Below are 19,931 nucleotides of genomic sequence, written 5' to 3'. Positions count from 1 at the left end.
AACCAGGTGTACATTGATATAGTACACATATCAACCGGGTGTGCTTGGGTGTAGTATACATACCAGGCAGAAGTATATTGGTACATTATTCATACCAACCAGGTGTCCATTGATATAGTGTACATACCAACCAAATGTACATTGATATAGTATACACACCAACCAGGTGTACATTGATACAGTGTACATACCAACTAGGTGTACATAGATAAAGCATATGTACCAACACAGTGTACATTGATACAGTATACATACTAACCAGGTGTACATTGATAGGTATAGTACACATACTGATCAGGTGTACATAGATGATGTATATGTGTCAACCAATTATACATTGCTATAGTGTAAACAGTAGACGCTCCTACAGCGTAAATAACCCATTTAGGAATGTTTACTTTTTCGGGATTTTACGTTATAAGAACAGTGAAATACATAGAAAATTACCTAATCCGTTCCACGATCTTTCCAAACTTACCCGTTCAGCCATACAAAGAGGATAACTAGAGTTAACTTTTTCAATTTGTTGGCCGTACTGTAACTGCAACATTATTAGTTCGCATCGACATATTTTTTTCTTTTGCTGATCAATTTCACTGATTTTATAGACTATGATTGCAGTTATTTTACAATAAGTTGATGGGACATGCACATCTTCGACGCCCATTTACAACCATTTTTTATTTTTTCTAGACAGCGAAGTCTGTTTTGCTAAGTAAAACTAATAACAAATATTTTATATGTCTGCAACAGAACATAAAACCTAGTTTTGTTACGTTTTTATAAAAAGAACTATAAAAAGAACGGTGTCTACCAGTTTGTTGTGCATCTGTATCCAGGGGTCTAGGTTAAGTTATAAGATAACTTTTGACAATAGTCAAACTAGTGCTATTCAGATTGGTAGACCGACACTGTAACACCTGCACCAATCGATCGGCTGTAAGTATTTATGAACTATGCGCAGCTACTAATTCTCTCTGTTTTGTCGACACATCTGACAACCTATTACGATGAATGACGAACCAGAATGTTATGAAAGTTGTCTATAAGTAGATATAACGCTATTCATACGTGGTTTTTTCTCTTAAAAGTGCGGTGAGATATGTTAACATTCAAATCGAATTTGAGAAATTGCCCTGCCTTGACACTTTACGTTATGTGGAATTTTTTACGTAGTACGAAGCATAAACTGTTCATAATTTTTATGTTATCTAGAATTTACGTTATAGGAGCGTGTACTGTGATACATATATATATATATATATAGTATGTAGAGAAATCTGGTGGCAAATAGAAGGTACTGCAACCATCTTAACAAACAGTTAATATACAAACAGTTGATATACAAACAGTTGACATACAAACAGTTGATATACAAACTGTTGATATACAAACAGTTGATATACAAACAGTTGATATACAAACAGTTGATATATAGACAATTGACATACAAACAGTTGATATACAAACTGTTGATATACAAACGATTGATATACAAACAGTTGATATACAAACTGTTGATATATAGACAATTGATATACAAACAGTTGATATACAAACAGTTGATATACAAACTGTTGATATACAAACGATTGATATACAAACCGTTGATATACAAACAGTTGATATACAAACAGTTGATATACAAACAGTTGATATACAAACAGTTGATATATAGACAATTGATATACAAACAGTTGATATACAAACCGTTGATATATAAACAGTTGATATACAAACAGTTGATATACAAACAGTTGATATACAAACAGTTGATATACAAACAGCTGATATATAGGCAATTGATATACAAACAGTTGATTTACAAACTGTTGATATATAAACAGTTGATATACAAACAGTTGATATATAGACAATTGATATGCAAACAGTTGATATACAAACTGTTGATATACAAACAGTTGATATACAAACAGTTGATATACAAACAGTTGATATACAAACAGTTGATATACACACAGTTGATATACAAACAGTTGATATACAAACAGTTGATATTCAAACAGTTGATATACAAACAGTTGATATACAAACAGTTGATATACAAACAGTTGATATACAAAAGGTAAGATTTTTGAGAGATAATTCACTGAACCGTGTAAAACTTCCAATCTGTGATAACGCCCCTAGATAGTGGATCAACAGATGATAGATAAACGCTAACTTGGTGAATAGAAAGTAGAACGGCTTAGGAGTTCCGTATTTGCCAGGAAAGACATGCTCCTTGTACCACGCTATCAAGAAGTAAAGAATTCCATCAAGAAAGAGCATGCCGACACATTTCAGCAGGTTGTAGTTATCCGCTGGCAGGGGGCTGCAAGTAGAAGCATATTTATTTCATGTATACCTTTAGATAGTTCCACTTTTCAACTCCTGATGCTTGCAGCGAGAGCAAAGCAGCGAGAGCAAAGCAGCGAGAGTACAACACGGTTATATTGCATTGTTAGACACCATGAGCGCTGACGGACCAATCACCCATCAAGTACGGTTTAAAAAAAACAGTTTCAACATAAAAGCAAGATACAGAAAGGATATACAAATGAATGATCTACACCACTTCTACACCTTCTCAGTGTGCACAAAATTTTTTTGGGTAAAATTACTACGCCACGAACTATTATAGCAAAACCTTTCTGATTTGTTTTTCGTTTATATGTTTCTATAACCTTATCCCACCTCTTAGAGATGTTGCTCCACTGAATTCCGACACCCTGTTCTTCATATCTCGCCACGTAAGAAGTGCCGATACCAAAGGCAACTGGAGAGAGAAGACAACTAAAGCTTTTCATCCAGCCATCCATATCCTCCTCGTACTGATAGACGACAGCATAGGGTAGATAGAGAGTGAAATACATTATTGCCCCACAGCATGCTGCCAGATTTGCTTTAGTGAAGAAGACACTAAACATGAAGGCTGCAAACAAAATGAAATAAATGCCAGTGAAATGAAAACATGTCCTACTATAATACTTGATACGTATCAGCAATAACGGCAACATATCAGTGCATACAAGATATGAATATTGTATGAAGATACATACAACACTATATATACATGTACTACATATACAATACAATATATAAATAACTAGAGTTGGACTAGGTTAAAATTACTTATTTTTTCCAGGTTAATGTTTCTCTACGGAGTCATGACAGGTCTGTTTTGTGCTTCTGCACTGCTCAAGTAACTGGTGGTGATACACCACCTGTTCTACCAATTACCTCATTCCAACACTCGAGTTATTAATAACACTCCACACTTTTCGGAGCGTAGAGTGATGTTAGCAGTAGGTCTGATTACTCATTCACAATACAAAATATATATACAATACATACAATATATATTGTATGTAGTGTATATATAATATGTAATTTATATACAATGAATATTGTACTCAACATTGTACTTAATATTGTACTAAACTAAAAACTTCCCTTTTAAAAATAACCATGAATATGAGACCAAGCTAATACAAACATGTAAGTATAACTAGCAATTAATATTGTATATAAGTGTAAAATACAATACACGGTGTATACCATATATATTGTGTATACCGTAAAACCTCTAATTGAACGCCACCTTTATTTGAACGCCACCTCTATTTGACCGCCACTAAAGGAAAAGGGTTGAAAAATACAGTGCCATGGCATTCAAATAGAGGCTTTATGGTATATTGTATAAATAGTAATATATGTATGTTGTATATGCAATATATACTATAAATACAATATATATGAATATATACAATACTATATACAGTCAAACATGGATAACTCAAACTTCATGGGACCGAGTGAAAGTGTTCGAGTTATCAGAGCGTTCAAGTTATCAGAGCACTATCACAAGTCCATGTATTTATTAGTAGATACATGCACATATACAAACTATAATATAAATCAAAAGCATAAATGGCTTGTTTCAAATTAAATGCTTCTAATGTAAAGTTTAAAACCTTTTTATCAAAAAGTATAGGAGATTTTTCTATCACTTGAGATTGTTTTGTTGTTTGAGGTGATGTTATTGCCAGGACGTTTTTTAGATTAAAATTGGCAAAACTTGATCGTTGTTGAAATGCTAAAAAAAGACATCTTTTTCTTTTGAGCATTTTACCCACGATTAATTTTGCTGATTTTTCTTGAAGTTTATGCAAAGATTACCTCACTTTACCTTGCTTCCGAAGGGCGATCGCTAAGCGGATGTGTGGTAAAATTAAAATTTTACCAAACCTTTTGAAGTCCTTGACAGAAATATTTTGCCGATGATGGTAATAACGACGCCTATGAACTACTAAAAGTTGAAGTTTACCTCTATGGCTTGGAATAAAGTGATATTCTAAAGCGATAACAACTGTCTCAGTAGCCGTTGGGCAAAAAACTGTTCGAGTTAACGAAGTTGAGGTTGAGTTATCTGAAGCAATTTATCATTGCGTGGGAACGGACCAAACAAATCCATTAGAGTTAACCAAGTGTTCGAGCTATCTGAGGGGAGTTATCCATGTTTGACTGTATACACAATACAACATGTATATACAATATTATATATGCAATGCAATATACATACATATATAGTATTGCATATATAGCATCGTATATACGTATATGTATATTACATATCGTATATATATATGTATATTAAATACTGTATATATATGTACATGTATATTAAATATTGTATATATATTTATAAATATATATGATACATGACATTATCACAGATGAGCAATATGCATCAAAGATGGTAAGGAAGTGAGCAGCAAAGAATGGTATCCAGCAGATAGCTCATCTATCGTAAATCACCCAAGTATAACAAGCATTTATAAGGTGCAGCAGAAATTGGCAGATGCACTCATTAAAAACAAAGGGCAAGCAAAATTACGCAGCTGAAGTTGCCAAAAAAATTTTGGAGGATAAAGGGAGGAATAGCTGAAACATGCTGACCAGGTGTATACCGATATAATATATCAATGTACACCTGGTTAGTATGTATACTGCATCATTTTACACCGAGTTGGTACTTATAATAGTTCTATGTACTCCTGGTTATATTTTAACAAGGCTACAGGAACTCAAGAGTTAAAAAGATGTAGAAAGAAATGGAGGAATCATTGAGACAAACTCTGGTGATTCATGACTAGAAAAAAATGGTAGAATAATCGACTGTGATGACTTGAAATAAGCAAATAAAATGTATGTGGTGTGATCATATATCTACAGAATGCTAATTTCAACCATTATAAATAAAAATATTCAGAATTTAACCTACATAGTCATTCAAAAACACCATTTTACAACTTTTAGTTTAACATATTTAAAATGAAGACAAATGAAGATCAATCTATCGATATATAAAAATCCAAGTGTTTTTTTGTTGGTCGTATGTCCAGTTGTATCGGTAACATTCGCACGAAAAACCTGCATCGCACTGGAATTGAACTCGCAAACACCTGTTTTGCAGACAGGTGCACTAACCACTATGTCAAGCGGTGACTTTGCCATACTATAGAATAATAATTATTCTTATACTATGTTCACAATTATTGTGAACATATTTATTACACCTGTCAACCTTAAATTGCGCACAGGACTGCCAGTGTACTAGAAGAAAAATACATGTTCAGACTTTCCCAAAATGCTATAAATATATGCTATATGTATATATAGCATAAACATATACCACACAGAAAAATAGAAAAACACCTTCATTTGAAAGTTAGAATGGTTAATGTTGTATACGTCGATTAAAAATTAATTTTCTGGGCAAACACTTTTTATTACCCGTGCAACACCGAGCATTCACCTAGTTTTATATGCATTATTTATGGCTATTGACTTAATTGGCAATGAGTAACAATGTCGTAAATGAGAGTTTTAGTTTTCTAACAAAGGGGACCACACATCACTGTAGTAGGATGGCGCCAAAGACGATTGGTAGAAAAATACTAAGAAAAGAAACACGAGTTCTTACCCATAGAGGTGGTTGAAAAAGAGAAGGCATAGAGCCAGAGAGCCATAACTGATGGATCGGCAGCCTGAAGCACCTTGGCATACTTGAAGATGATACAGAGAAGTACAATGCTGGGAGCCATCAGCATGAAGCTTACGGTGTACCAGGCACACCAGTGAGTACCATTCGCTAGTCCCATTATCTTCATCTGCTCCTTGAGACGCTCCTGTTAACATATCACATTCTTCAATGTGTGTTTGGAAACATATAACAAAAGGCTATAGTACTGAAACATAACACATCAAAGAAATTTCATGGTATAGCAGGAGTTGTCGTATCGTAAAAAACTATCTTCAAAAAGTGATACACTCACACACATATATACGTTGTATGAGTTGAAGCTGTTTTTTGTATCGATTACATTCTGTTGTATCCATCCTTACCCTAGACATTACTTGTGTGCCCATTTACCTGTTGCCAACTTTTATTAAGAACCACAACACTCAGACTTACAGGTTCATCTACTCTCTACCAAACTCATGGGAACCACAACTCTCAGACTTGCAAGTACACATTTTCTCTACTAAACTCGCGAGGACCACAACTCCCAGACTTGCAAGTATATGTTTTCTCTACTAAACTCGTGAGGACCACAACTCCCAGACTTGCAAGTACACATTTTCTCTACTAAACTCGTGAGGACCACAACTCCCAGACTTGCAAGTACACGTTTTCTCTACTAAACTCGCATGACAAAAGCCAACCTACCGTTTCTACTCTTCAAGAAGTTAACATATACGGAGAAGACTGTTTCAATGGCTTCAAGATATTCTAGGAACAAACTAACCTCTGACTGAAGGTCACTTGGACAGAGAGAGTAGTGAGACTTCAATTATTTTCTCTAACTGGCAGCGGTCGTAATACTTTGCATGCTGACACATTTTTAGCTTTTATCCGTAGTAGAAATATACAGTGTACTGTACCACTATGATAGGAGTGTATAGTTTAATGCAACCTTATAGGAAACAGCGTAGCATAAATGTGCATTTTATGGTACTAGTTTGATATCCCTCATGGAAGTGTGTATAATTTGCTATATTATCATTAATGGTAATATCACAAGAGTGTACATCCTACTGTTGTATTATGATAGATATCATTGTGGTACATACTTCTTACTGTACCGATATGATAGGTATTAAAACACAACCTGCTGAAAGCCACCAGTAGTGCTAAGAATTATGAGCTAGTCAATCCATCACACAAACGCGCATGTGTAGCATAGAAATACACTTGAAAGAAGAGGTACGATGGGCAAACAACTCTTTAACTAATTTTTTTCAAGTCGGTTGTTCTATAATTTGCCAACTTTCCGGATCCCAGAATGCCAAACGCGCTAGCAAAACTGAGAGAATAAATATCAGTTCATATTTTTAAATAAACATTAATGTGCCGAACATAATAAAAACAATATCAAAGATTTTAAACAAAAAAAATAGTCACTGATGAATTAGGAATAGATAAGCGCTTAATTACTGCTAAGTGTTTGCTGTTTAGTAATTGACTGATAGCTAACTTGTTGATCAACTCGCTGATCATTACATAGGGTGGACCTGAGCCTTACTAAACGTACAGCTGATCATTACATAGGGTGGACCTGAGCCTTACTAAACGTACAGCTGATCATTACATAGGGTGGACCTGAGCCTTACTAAACGTACAGCTGAACATTACATAGGGTGGACCTGAGCCTTACTAAACGTACAGCTGATCATTACATAGGGTGGACCTGAGCCTTACTAAACGTACAGCTGATCATTACATAGGGTGGACCTGAGCCTTACTAAACGTACAGCTGATCATTACATAGGGTGGACCTGAGCCTTACTAAACGTACAGCTGATCATTACATAGGGTGGACCTGAGCCTTACTAAACGTACAGCTGATCATTACATAGGGTGGACCTGAGCCTTACTAAACGTACAGCTGATCATTACATAGGGTGGACCTGAGCCTTACTAAACGTACAGCTGATCATTACATAGGGTGGACCTGAGCCTTACTAAACGTACAGCTGATCATTACATAGGGTGGACCTGAGCCTTACTAAACGTACAGCTGATCATTACATAGGGTGGACCTGAGCCTTACTAAACGTACAGCTGATCATTACATAGGGTGGACCTGAGCCTTACTAAACGTACAGCTGATCATTACATAGGGTGGACCTGAGCCTTACTAAACGTACAGCTGATCATTACATAGGGTGGACCTGAGCCTTACTAAACGTACAGCTGATCATTACATAAGGTGGACCTGAGCCTTACTAAACGTACAGCTGAACAGATAAATTATAGAATAAACATCAGTATAAAGAGCAAATTGATTGTCAAAATTATTTTAAAATCTTAAGAAGTCAATTACCAAAGTGATCTCTCAAGCGTACCTGCTTTTCGTAGACGATGCTTTTGACAAGGAGAGCCACAGAGAAGATCCAGCTGATCACCATGAAAAGGGGAAGAGTTGTTGACATGCCCCGCACAAAATAGTCAGATGTGTAGCAAGGGTAAGGAAACTGTTGCAGATATACACCAACCTAAGGAATATACAACTAGATCGACTAGATCTCTCCCCGTAGACTCAAGCCGTACCCTCTTTACAATTCCTTCAAGTGCTTGCAAATTGCTCTACTTAAGTTTACAGGTATTTGTCCAAAATCCTCGCAACATTGAAGTATTTACAAATAGCTTCACTATTCTTACTACTCATCTATATATCCAACTGATCAGTTATAGCATTGAAGTTTTAGTAACAAAAATCTGCTTTGCAGAGGATTTGATCTCGGAACCTTCAGTCTTGGGGCGATGAGCTTATCCATTAGACTACCACATTCACCTGAGCAAGATGAAGAATAATGGTGAAAATATTTATTACATGGGTTAAAATACGCACAACGACGTTGTGTCACACGTAATGATTGCCAGCTGGCCTCACTCGGTTAATGATTGGCATTGCATGGGTAATAAAAGCAGCTTATAAACAGTTGCAGGTAATGTAGTGCAAAGGTAGTAGGTAAAGTAATGTGTATAAGCTGTTTCTTATTACCCGTGCAACGCAGGGCATTCAGCTAGTGTGTGTATATATATATATAAATATAGCTTATAAAACAGTCTATTAATAAACATTACATTACATTACCTACATTACCTTACCTACTACATCATCCGCAACTGTTTACAAGCTGTTTTTATTATCCGTGCAAAGTCAGGTAATCATCTAGTGAGGACAGCTAGCGAGCATTACGTGTGACACAACGTCGTTATGCGTATTTCAACCGATGTAATGAATATCTTCAGCATTACTTGTCCCTATGCTCTGTTGAAAGCGGTAGTCTAATGAATAAGCTCAACGCCTACAAAGCTAGATGTTCCGAGTTTGAATCCTTTACAATGTAGATTTTTTGTTTTCAAAACTTTATGACTATAACTGGACAGACGGACACTGAAATATATATATATATATGTATATATATATACATATATATATAAATATAAGTAGAGAAAGAGACGTAATTATGGGTAGACAGTACCTTTTCCTCAGTTCCAGCCATCACAGCAATAAGAGAATGCTCTATCATATCCTGTAGGTATGCAAATCCATATGTTATGTACTTTGTATCAAAGGGAGGTCGAGCCCGCGGTCTCGGGTTCCAATACTTGTCCTCGATTCTGTCCGTACCATCAACCTGGGGTGTAAAATGAAATACGTTGAAGTCTACACTACTGGCTATCTAAGACTTCAAGTAGTACAACTAATGTGATAAGAGTTGCCCTCCCACGCATGATTTGTCGCTGACGTGAGGAGTTATTCCAGTTGGTGAGACTTACACACTTTAGCCATCATCTTTCCTACAGCTAAATGATAATTGGTTGATGATATAGCTATATAGCATTGACTGAATACAGATCGGCATACAGTAGATATTCACTTTCAGCTTGCTATAAAGCTCAATAGAAGAGCTACAAAATCACGAGCCTCTGCCAAACAATATATTTAGCAAAGGCTCGTGATTTGGTTGCTCTTTTAAGATTCATTACAAATTTATTATCTATAACAATGATTTGCTTTATTATTTGCCAAACCTAATTTTATTGTATTCATATATTCTATTCTCTCTACATTAGCAAATGCCTGCATTCAAACGGCTAACTTGTGCAAGATTAGCAAAATATTTAAAGGTGTTATAATAGGAGATACTTCCGGAGTTTTTTTGGTATCTTTCCCATTTTAAACTTTTATTTAGCGAAAAATAGCAGAATAAGGTCTTTAAAGCCATGCGTCTCATCCTTAGTATTTATCACAGCAAATCATATCAAGATCAAACCATGGAAGCTAGTTTGTGTACTGACCTTATCAGTGTTCATGCGGAGTTTATAGCTGACATGAGAAGGCAACTCTGACTGCTGAACAAGACTATCATCAAATACAACGGCCGCCCAGAATTTTCCGTAACTAATCAGCTCGACACTTCGACTTTCCAAATCATACTCGGAGTTGTATGCCTCAAACTTATCCAGCTCAACGCAATCCAAATATCTAAAACAATTGTGCGTAGATCTGCAGGGTAAGTTCACTGTATGAAGGATGAGTACAATGGAGTGACCACTGGTAGTTGGCGCTACTATAGCAACCGTAGCTCCAAACCATAGTTACACATATACTGCTGGTAGGTGAAAGGTCGTTATATCATGCAACAGCTACTCAACCCATGCAGCGTCATGAGGCAGCACTTAAGTAGTGCTGTGAGGCAGCACCTAAATGGGGCTGTAGTTATGTCAACCCTCTTACATTATCCTACGTGATTAAACTACCTAGGATACATTACTAAATCTATAATATTTAGTTAACAGTAGTCATAGCTAAATGCTCCAGCATACTAGCAGCTAGGAACAAGCAACATGCAGTAATTGACAAAGATGACCTACACACCATCTATCTGTTGTAAGAATCCGAGTTAAAGATTCATGTATGTTATCATCTTATTGTCTTTCCGTGCACTTTTCATAATCATAAAGAGCCAGAACCATATTTGACAATAAACCTTTTCCTCCTTACTCTGATAGTAGAATGTAAAGGACTTTGAAACAAAAAGCCACGTACGTGTAAAGGACACTCATGGCACGGCCGAGTTGATCGACAGTGTTCCAGATGCTTCCGCCAACCTCGAGCGACACACTTAGCTGTCTCAGTTGCATGAGAGCTTCAGTGAAGTTGCTTGGTAACTGGGCATTCTCCATCGGAAATCCGAGTGACAGCATCGTATCTATGAACTGTTGTGGAGACACGAGCTCTGGGAGGCCGGTAGTATTTCCTGGATCAACTAGAAAAATCAAGCAAAGTTAGTTTGATAAACAATAGCAGGCTTATAGAATGGTGCAAGAGAAATCATTGAAGTGCTGCAAATACTTCCTATAGTATTGTATTACAATGACATACCATATAGAACAAAAGGTTCTCCAACAATTCAGACGCTAAATATAAAACTTTTTTATAAACAAAACGAAGTTGTGATTGCTATGCCCGAAACGATCTGCAAGACTATACATTTTCATCAACTAGTGAACATCAACTTGGCATCCATTATTACTCTTGTGGATAGAATTATCTCTTCAGCAATTTGTTAACTTTAACGATGAACAAAAATACTACTTGAACTTTGCAACTTTCAGTTTTAAACATGGTACGATAAAGGTCAAAACTATGACTCCTGTTCATTTAAACATGGTACGATAAAGGACAAAACTATGACTCCTGTTCATTTAAACATGGTACGATAAAGGTCAAAACTATGACTCCTGTTCATTTAAACATGGTACGATAAAGGTCAAAACTATGACTCCTGTTCATTTAAACATGGTACGATAAAGGTCAAAACTATGACTCCTGTTCATTTAAACATGGTACGATAAAGGTCAAAACTATGACTCCTGTTCATTAAAATAGGCATACCCTGGTAGTATGCCATTCTAACAGTATATAGTATCACTAGAAATTCCACTGTCATACAGCCCACGACCAAAGTAATAATGGAAAAAAGAAAGGGTACTGTTGGTTGTTGAAAAAGTAGTTCTCAGCAGGAATTGACAGAGTATAATGTAAATGAGACTTGTTTGAGAAGATATAAAATAAATTTGAGGGAGCACGACTCTAAAAAGACACAACAGAAATAACAGAAATGTAACAGAAACTAATATTAATAAAATAAATAATTAACTATCTCAAACTTATGTTTTACAATAATAAAATAAATATTAATTCAAGCTGTAGACCTAAACTACTGTACGTAATTTAAATAACAACAGCAATAATGAAATATGTTTATTATATCTCTGAAATGCAATATTAAAAGTAAAATATATTGTAATATACAGTTTGAAAGTTGGTTGTGTTGAATGTAGAACGGTTTTGACAGTGATATGTAACAGAAATAAATATTAATAAAATAAATATTTAACTATCTCAAACTTACATTTTACAATAATAAAATAAATATTAATTCAAGCTGTAGACCTAAACTACTGTACGTAATTTAACTAACAACAGCAATAATGAAATATGTTTATTATAGCTCTGAAATGCAATATTACAAGTAAAATATATTGTAATATACAGTTTGAAAGTTGGTTGTGTTGAATGCAGAACAGTTTTGACAACGACATGTAACAGAAATAAATATTAATAAAATAAATATTTAACTATCTCAAACTTATGTTTTACAATAATAAAATAAATATTAATTCAAGCTGTAGACCTAACCTACTGTACGTAATTTAATTAACAACAACAATGTCAACAATAAAGAAATATGTTTATTATATCTCTGAAATGCAATATTAAAAGTTAAACGGCAAACTGATGTGTAATATACAGTTTGAAAGTTGGTTGTGTTGTGAATGTAGAATGGTTTTGACAGCGATATGTAACAGAGAGCAAGCGTTGGCATTTACGCGTCTGGAAGTTTTATGCAAACTGGAGTGAAAAAAAGAAATATTCTTGTCATAAAAGGGCATTGTAGTAACGCCCTACCTTGTAGATAAGATGTAAAGAAATCTGGCTGATGTTCTAGATAATTTGAAAAACCTTCGGTAATTGGACAAAAACGTAGGCTGATAAACTGTGTACCACATTGTTGTACCTGTAAATCGGTCTACGCCTCAAACAGTACACAGTAAACAGTTCTACTATCTGTCGCACGGCTTTATTGGCGTTTCGTAGGTCGGTCGAAACTATTAATAAACCAAGCTGTTCAAGCGTTTTGTGGCGATTTGTGGCAAGACTATCGTTCTATTTTCTGTCGCTCGGCGTTTCAATTTCCGGTCTTAATTTTTATTAAACGAAGCTTTTCAAGCGTTTTGTGACGATTTTCGTCCTAATAAATCTGTCTATTTATGTATAATCCGATTAGATGGGTTAGTTTTAGGAATTTGCGGTAACCTTTTAAAGGCTTGGTAACATATTTAAATAGGTTTTAATGCGTTTTGTATCATTATTATACTTAAACGACTTTACTGAAAAATAGTTAAATTTGTTGATAGGATTTCGTTGCAAGGGTTTGGTGACGGCTGTTAACGGATAATTTTTCGGGAGTTGTGTGCACATGTGCATTTATCATAATTCTCCCAATCAATTGTTTCACTCTTGTTTGGTCGTGGGAAAATAGATTACTTTTTAATGTGGTTGATGGTAAGTTTAAGAAGATGGTACTCTTCTTGAACTAGCCCTAGCACCTAATCAAATGAGTTTCACTAAGTTTCAGATTTTATTTTCATATGAAATATGAGTATTTGGCTAGATAATCTTTTTACTATTACTAATTATGGAGTTTTGATTCCGATGTCTATCATCCAGATTTGACAAAAGCTATTCTCAGAGTCAAGACACAGCTATAGTAATAGGTTTTTACGTAAGCAATGTTCTAGAAGTTTTATGAATTATTAATGCGACAAGAGAAGTTGTCGCTCAATGAAAGCTTCCTAAATATTGTTATAGCTTTTAGCTGAACATAAAAATCAGTCTTACCGCGAATAATAATAATAATATAGTTATGTTTGAACGGTTAATAAACTGTTCATAACGATGTACAATTGTATTCTAGATGGTTATTAGTGCCCTCACAGTCTGGTGTGCTGTGAGAAATCGTCAGATGCACCAATAAAGTACAAAGACTAACTATATGCACAAGTATTTGGTGCTGGGAGGCAGTCGGTTAGCGCAGTTGCTGCAGTTTCAGTCTAACAAGCTGTATTTCATGAGTTCAAATCCTGTTTATAGCACTCTTTCATCTCAATCTATAATTCTTATTATAGTAAAAATTGAACGTAAAAAGCATTTTTGAGTTGAAGCCATTTTATAAATTACTTGTAATAGTCAAACATGTAGCGTACAAATCAATATTAACTCCAAATCCACCAAGTGTTGATGAATTATATCCATGGACTTGCATACGAAATTTATGATTGAACTAAACAGATAATCTCCCACGACTCTGACACCTAAGTGAAAAATAGTTTTACTGCCAATTAGCACATGACTAATGTATGTTCACACGGCTCATCGTGATGAAGGTGGAGAGGGGGCCAATCAAAGACTTAACTTCTCATATATAGTGAAGCCAAAATTTCAAACATCATCAATAAGTAACATCATCAATTTGTTTTTCGACTAGCTTGTTAGTGTTCTATTTAACTTACGAAATAGTCAATTAAAATCCTATAAGATACATAAATATGTCAGAAAGCTACAGCAAAATTTCAAAGCATTTTGCAATTTAGGAAAACCATACAGCGCTTTCTAAAGCTGTAAGCTCCAAAATTACTGTAGCGATGAAGCAACACACAACCGACCTGACAGCAAAAAGGTCAAGGTACAAAGCGGGTGGGTAAACTAGCAGCAATGTTAGATGGGTATCGAAGATGCATCAAACAGGGTATTACCTTGAATGATAAGATCAAGTAGCTTCTCCAAGAGCTTCAGATTCTCCCCAAAAGAGTTTAGCCTCACCTCCCAGTCCCTATAGTTTTGGCGTATGTCGTTGGCAGCCTGCTTTATTGTGGCGAGTGCCTGCAACAGATGTACACATCCTCATTGCAATCTAGCCTTAGTAGCCAGTATATCGAGAAAACAAAAAAAAATATAAATGTTTAGATGGAGATATAAGGTGGAACTAGTTTGGAAAGGCCTAAGGCTACTGTTGTCACAATAAGTAAAATTATAGATACTCGATGTTAATATCCAATTGAATATTAATCTCTAACAACAATCCATCAGTTGAATAAGCCAAATGGTGATGTTGCCTTGTCACAACTCGAACCTCTGGCAATGTCTCAGTGTTGTCTACTTAATATCCAGGGTTATGATGAGATAAAGCATAATGAACACTAATGAACTAATTTCAAACGTGACCCATAAAATCGTTAGTCAGATTGCCGGAGTTATCAGCTCAGGAAAATCAAATGCTAATTAGTCTAAGAATAGATCTTGTGGTACGGAAATGAAAATAGCAACAACGACAACGTAATTGTCAAAACATTTTGATAATACTTTTAAAAAAATCAATATTTCAATGCATCAAGTCCCTCATTATAATAATTATATGCACAATAAAACAGTGCTAAAATCAACTGAACATCTTTATGTCTATTAATCTTAACAACGATGAACCTCTGTTAGATTAAGACTACTACACCTTTGACAAGAATTGAAAAAAATGGAGCTCCATTTCAGAGTAGTTACTACGTACTATAAGGGACATTAACATTGGTTATAACAGAATTGTGCTCAGCATTGACGGCGAACAATCTTAAAATAATCTTTTAAAGTCATTGTTTATGGTTAGCTGGCAGTTCATCATTAAAAGACCAGCTAAAACTGTAAGATAAAACAGCAGGGAATACATGGTAGAACAGACAACTACCAATAGTGCCTAGTGCCTTACTTCTGAGAGTATTTTGAAGGCTTCTAGTCTGACCTGGAGCTAGATGCTCAAAAACTGACAATATCAACGGAATATCTATTGTTGAGAAAGGATATGTCCCTCCCCTCTACAAGAGATGTCCCTCTCCTCAACAACATATGTCCCTCCCGTCTACAAGAGATGTCCGTCTCCTCGACCAGAGATGTCCCTCTCCTCGACAAGTTATGTCCCTCCCCTCTACAAGAAATGTCCGTCCCCTTCACAAGATATGTCCCTTCCTCAAAAAGATATGTCCCTCTCCTCTACAAGAGATGTCCCTCTCCTCGACAGGAGATGTCCCGCCTCTCTACAAGAGATGTCCCTCTCCTCGACAAGTTATGTCTCTCCCCCCTACAAGAAATGTCCGTCCCCTTCACAAGATATGTCCCTTCCTCGACAAGAGATGTCCCTCCCCTCTACAAGAGATGTCCCTCTCCTCGACAGGAGATGTCCCGCCTCTCTACAAGAGATGTCCATCCCCTCTACACGATATGTCCCTCCCCTCTACAAGAGATGCACCGCCCCTCGACAAGATAAGTCCCTTCCCTCTACAATATGTGTCTCTTCCCTCCTCAAAATATGTTTCATGAATATCTTGGCAACCGATGAACAGGAAATTGGCGAGCATTTCACCAGGGACAATTTGATTTGATATCGAGTAGATGCCATTTTGTTCTTTACTACGGCTTATTACAGAAGGCATTCAAGAACAAGAAGCTACTGAAGTTACTAAAAGCTCTGTAGTTAAAATTGCATCCCCATGAGTATTAATGTTTTTTATGTCAACATTCTGACAAGAGCTGTCACCATATAAAATCTTTGGAGTTTGAGCCTACCCGGATGTAAAAGTCCACCCATTGAATCTTAAACGGCTAGAACTTGAAGAGTTTGTAGTCAATGATCTGTAATTACTTCCCAAATATTTGTTTATAATATGAATGTTTTTACAGCCCATCAAGATCTGGCAGACTGGCTATTCTCATGTATTTTCTAACATTTTAGATACTGGTAATTAACGTAGTACACGTCTCGGGCACAACCCATGGAACTGCCAGTATCAGCGCTGCCAGCAGTCAGCATACATGAAAGAACCAAAAACTCGTCACTCACAATAAATGTTTCGTTAGCTCGTCTGATGGTCTCATTGATCTCAGCCGTAGCTGGAGAGTAAGGTATCTTGCCAAGGAGGATGGGCTCGAGTTGCTGGTAGATGTAGGAGCCCATCTCTTCGTCTGCATGTGTCAGGTTTCTGAACAGGCGCTTGCAATGTTGGTAGTGTCGCCATTCCGGATTATCTACATTCTGGTACTCGCTGTAATGACAGAAAAACTTGCAACAAACCGGTATAGCCTATTTACAAATTAAAGTGATGTATGAAATTCAGGAGTATTGGTGATTTATGGCTCACTATGATGAGGTACGGTTACAGGCAAGGTGTCAGACTTGGGCGACTGTTATTATCACAAGGACTCTATAAAACTTGAAAATGGTCGCTGATAACATCAGAGCTTAATATTGCATGAGCTAAAAATGTGCATAGCTACAAAACAGGTAATATTTTATGACTCTGACACCTAGGTATTTAATATAGTTTCACCGCTAGTTAGCACATGACTAAAACATATTTGTACGGCTCATATCGGGGAGAAGACGAATTAAAAACTTCACTTTCGAACAAATAGTGAGGCTTATGCTCTAAGGATCATCAATAAATCTGAAAACTTTGCATGTTTTATTAGTAATCTTTCCACTGTTTAAACTTACATGAATGAAAAAGATGAAGTAGTGATTAGACACTCTAGTAGTGTAAATAACAACGAATTAAACTCTACATGATGCTACGAAGCTTTTAAGTCCGTAAAACATTAAAACTATTGCTTGCAGCAGCAGGACAAATAGAACCATTACTAAGTTTCCATGAAGTATTGTTACGCTAAATTTTCAATTTACTGACACGTGCAGCTAGTGTGTGGGCTAGTGATACATACATGTATAGGCAATGTAAGTATTAATCATGTACTATTACTGTACTCTCTGTATAGAACTGCATCGCCCAAATAATCAAATACATCAAAGAGGAATCATCTAGGAAATATAAAAATTGAAATAATTGAATGCTTTAACGTGGGTCAGTTACATTTGCGCAAGAATACACATCCTGTTGGTCAACACACCGCTGCACAGTCATTTGTTTTCACAATTTATAATATAGCGTAAATAATTTATAATATAGCTTCATAAAAAGATAATAAAAGATAAGCTGATGCCACTAAACCAACAGATCGCTAAACTCTGTCTGCGGCAGACTGAAACCAAACGTTTAACACAGGAAACAAAACATAACATGATTACATACACTTCTGTAATGGTGTCATCTTGAATTTCTTCCTCTAGATCTTCCAACCTGAAATGTAGTTGGTGATTCTGTAGTTATACATAAGGAATGTAAACAATCCAACTAGGAAAACCTATGCAAATGAAGAAAACATTGCATACACACATAGACTTAGACACCTCACTTAGAAACATTTAATTTTTAGATTGTCGACATCAATAAACAATGCGATTGATAGAAATAATGGCTGATGCGGAGATGAGAAAAGAGTAACACAACAAAATCAACATAACAGCTCTCCTAGTGTTAAAAGGTAGAACTCATATCACTTAATGAACATATGGTGAAACAAAGCACAATTGTCTTCTAGCAACTAATGGCAGATCTCTGATCAGGGGAGAGAGGGAGGGCTGCCCCTGAGAAAGGGAGGGGTGACCAAGAGGGAGGGAGGAGTGACCACGGGAGAGAGGGGTGACCATGAGAGAAGGGGTGACCACAGCAAACTAGTCTGCAATGTTGTTTGGCAGAGGAAGCGATCTAGAGTCACTACACGTGGCTTTTCTGGTGACGGAAGTACCTGTGGTGCTTGTTCCCTAATTAAGCCATCAAGCTAACAGCCTATGACTCCTCCCCCAAGGCACAAAGTCTTAAATAATACAAAACAAACAGGAGAAGCTTATGAGGATAAAAAGGCAGTCTCTGGCCAGTCAAACGGTCTTATAAAATGAGAACCTCAGATAAGGAGTTGCACCTCCTTTCTCAATCATTGTAATGAATGCGCAGCCAGGGAATCACAAGCTCACACTCTACACACATTAGAGATCATTGATTAAAATAATACAACCCAAGTTATACTTTTAAATACATAATTTTTTTAAAATTTATTCACAGCGATACATTTATTAAAATAATTAGTAGCAAAATATTTTCTATAGGAGCAGTGTCCGTCCGTTTGTCCATCTGTAGACACAGTTAGAGGTTGGAAAAACGATTGTATTGTACAGGACTTGATCTCGTGATATTAAAGTCAAGGTACCAGCGCTCTTAACTCCTGCACCAATTAACCACATCTTGGCATTTTAGCTTAATTGCGCAGATAGCGAATCTCTGTGCTTTATGAGCACACCTGACGATCTCTCAGAGCACACTAGACTGCCGGCAGTACAAGTATGTACATATGCATAGTAGATATATATCGCTGATAGCTATGATCAACATAGGAACTCAGAGGTAAGTCGTTTCATTTACTATCCAGAGCATGTTTGAAGACACACCTATTTGTTTTCATCTAACTTTACTCTGACTGCTCCCTCCTCTTCTTACTCTACTCAACCACAACATGGGGCAATGATATTCGTCAATCGATAGCAAAGTGTGACAGGACCTTCAGACTGTCATGATATCGTTATAAGAGCTGTTGAAATGACTTACGAAGGGGTAGCGGTACCGCTAGCACTTGTGTCATTAGTGTCATCATTAAAGGTAAAGGTACCATCATCTGCCTCACTTAAGGCTGCTAATGGTGACATCAGCGGAACATCGGCAGCGCTGCCACAAAAGGAAATCCCAAATCCCTTCGCCATGATGTCTTGTATGTCGGCTATCATGTCCTGTA

The 19,931-nt window shown here is 36.2% G+C and overlaps 1 protein-coding gene across 1 annotated transcript in view; it reads right to left on the bottom strand.

The window, feature by feature from the left end:
* LOC137387548 (phospholipid-transporting ATPase ABCA1-like) overlaps positions 1-19,869 on the bottom strand; it is a 63,297-nt gene extending 43,428 nt beyond the window's left edge. Inside the window, exons 1-11 of the mRNA XM_068074002.1 lie at positions 19,748-19,869; positions 18,338-18,385; positions 17,092-17,293; positions 14,963-15,089; positions 11,130-11,340; positions 10,379-10,565; positions 9,559-9,714; positions 8,416-8,565; positions 5,990-6,194; positions 2,698-2,935; positions 2,186-2,335 (exon numbers count right to left, since the gene is read on the bottom strand). Of these exons, the coding sequence (XP_067930103.1) occupies positions 2,186-2,335; positions 2,698-2,935; positions 5,990-6,194; positions 8,416-8,565; positions 9,559-9,714; positions 10,379-10,565; positions 11,130-11,340; positions 14,963-15,089; positions 17,092-17,293; positions 18,338-18,385; positions 19,748-19,845 (1,772 nt within the window). The 5' untranslated portion in view covers positions 19,846-19,869. The remainder of the gene's footprint in view (positions 1-2,185; positions 2,336-2,697; positions 2,936-5,989; positions 6,195-8,415; positions 8,566-9,558; positions 9,715-10,378; positions 10,566-11,129; positions 11,341-14,962; positions 15,090-17,091; positions 17,294-18,337; positions 18,386-19,747) is intronic.
* Positions 19,870-19,931: the final 62 nt, after the last annotated feature.

This window comes from Watersipora subatra, chromosome 2, assembly GCF_963576615.1.
Source record: "Watersipora subatra chromosome 2, tzWatSuba1.1, whole genome shotgun sequence".
Taxonomy (NCBI): Eukaryota; Metazoa; Bryozoa; class Gymnolaemata; order Cheilostomatida; family Watersiporidae; genus Watersipora; species Watersipora subatra.
Note: the sequence above shows the minus strand (reverse complement) of the source record. Positions and strands in the feature narration are given on the sequence as shown.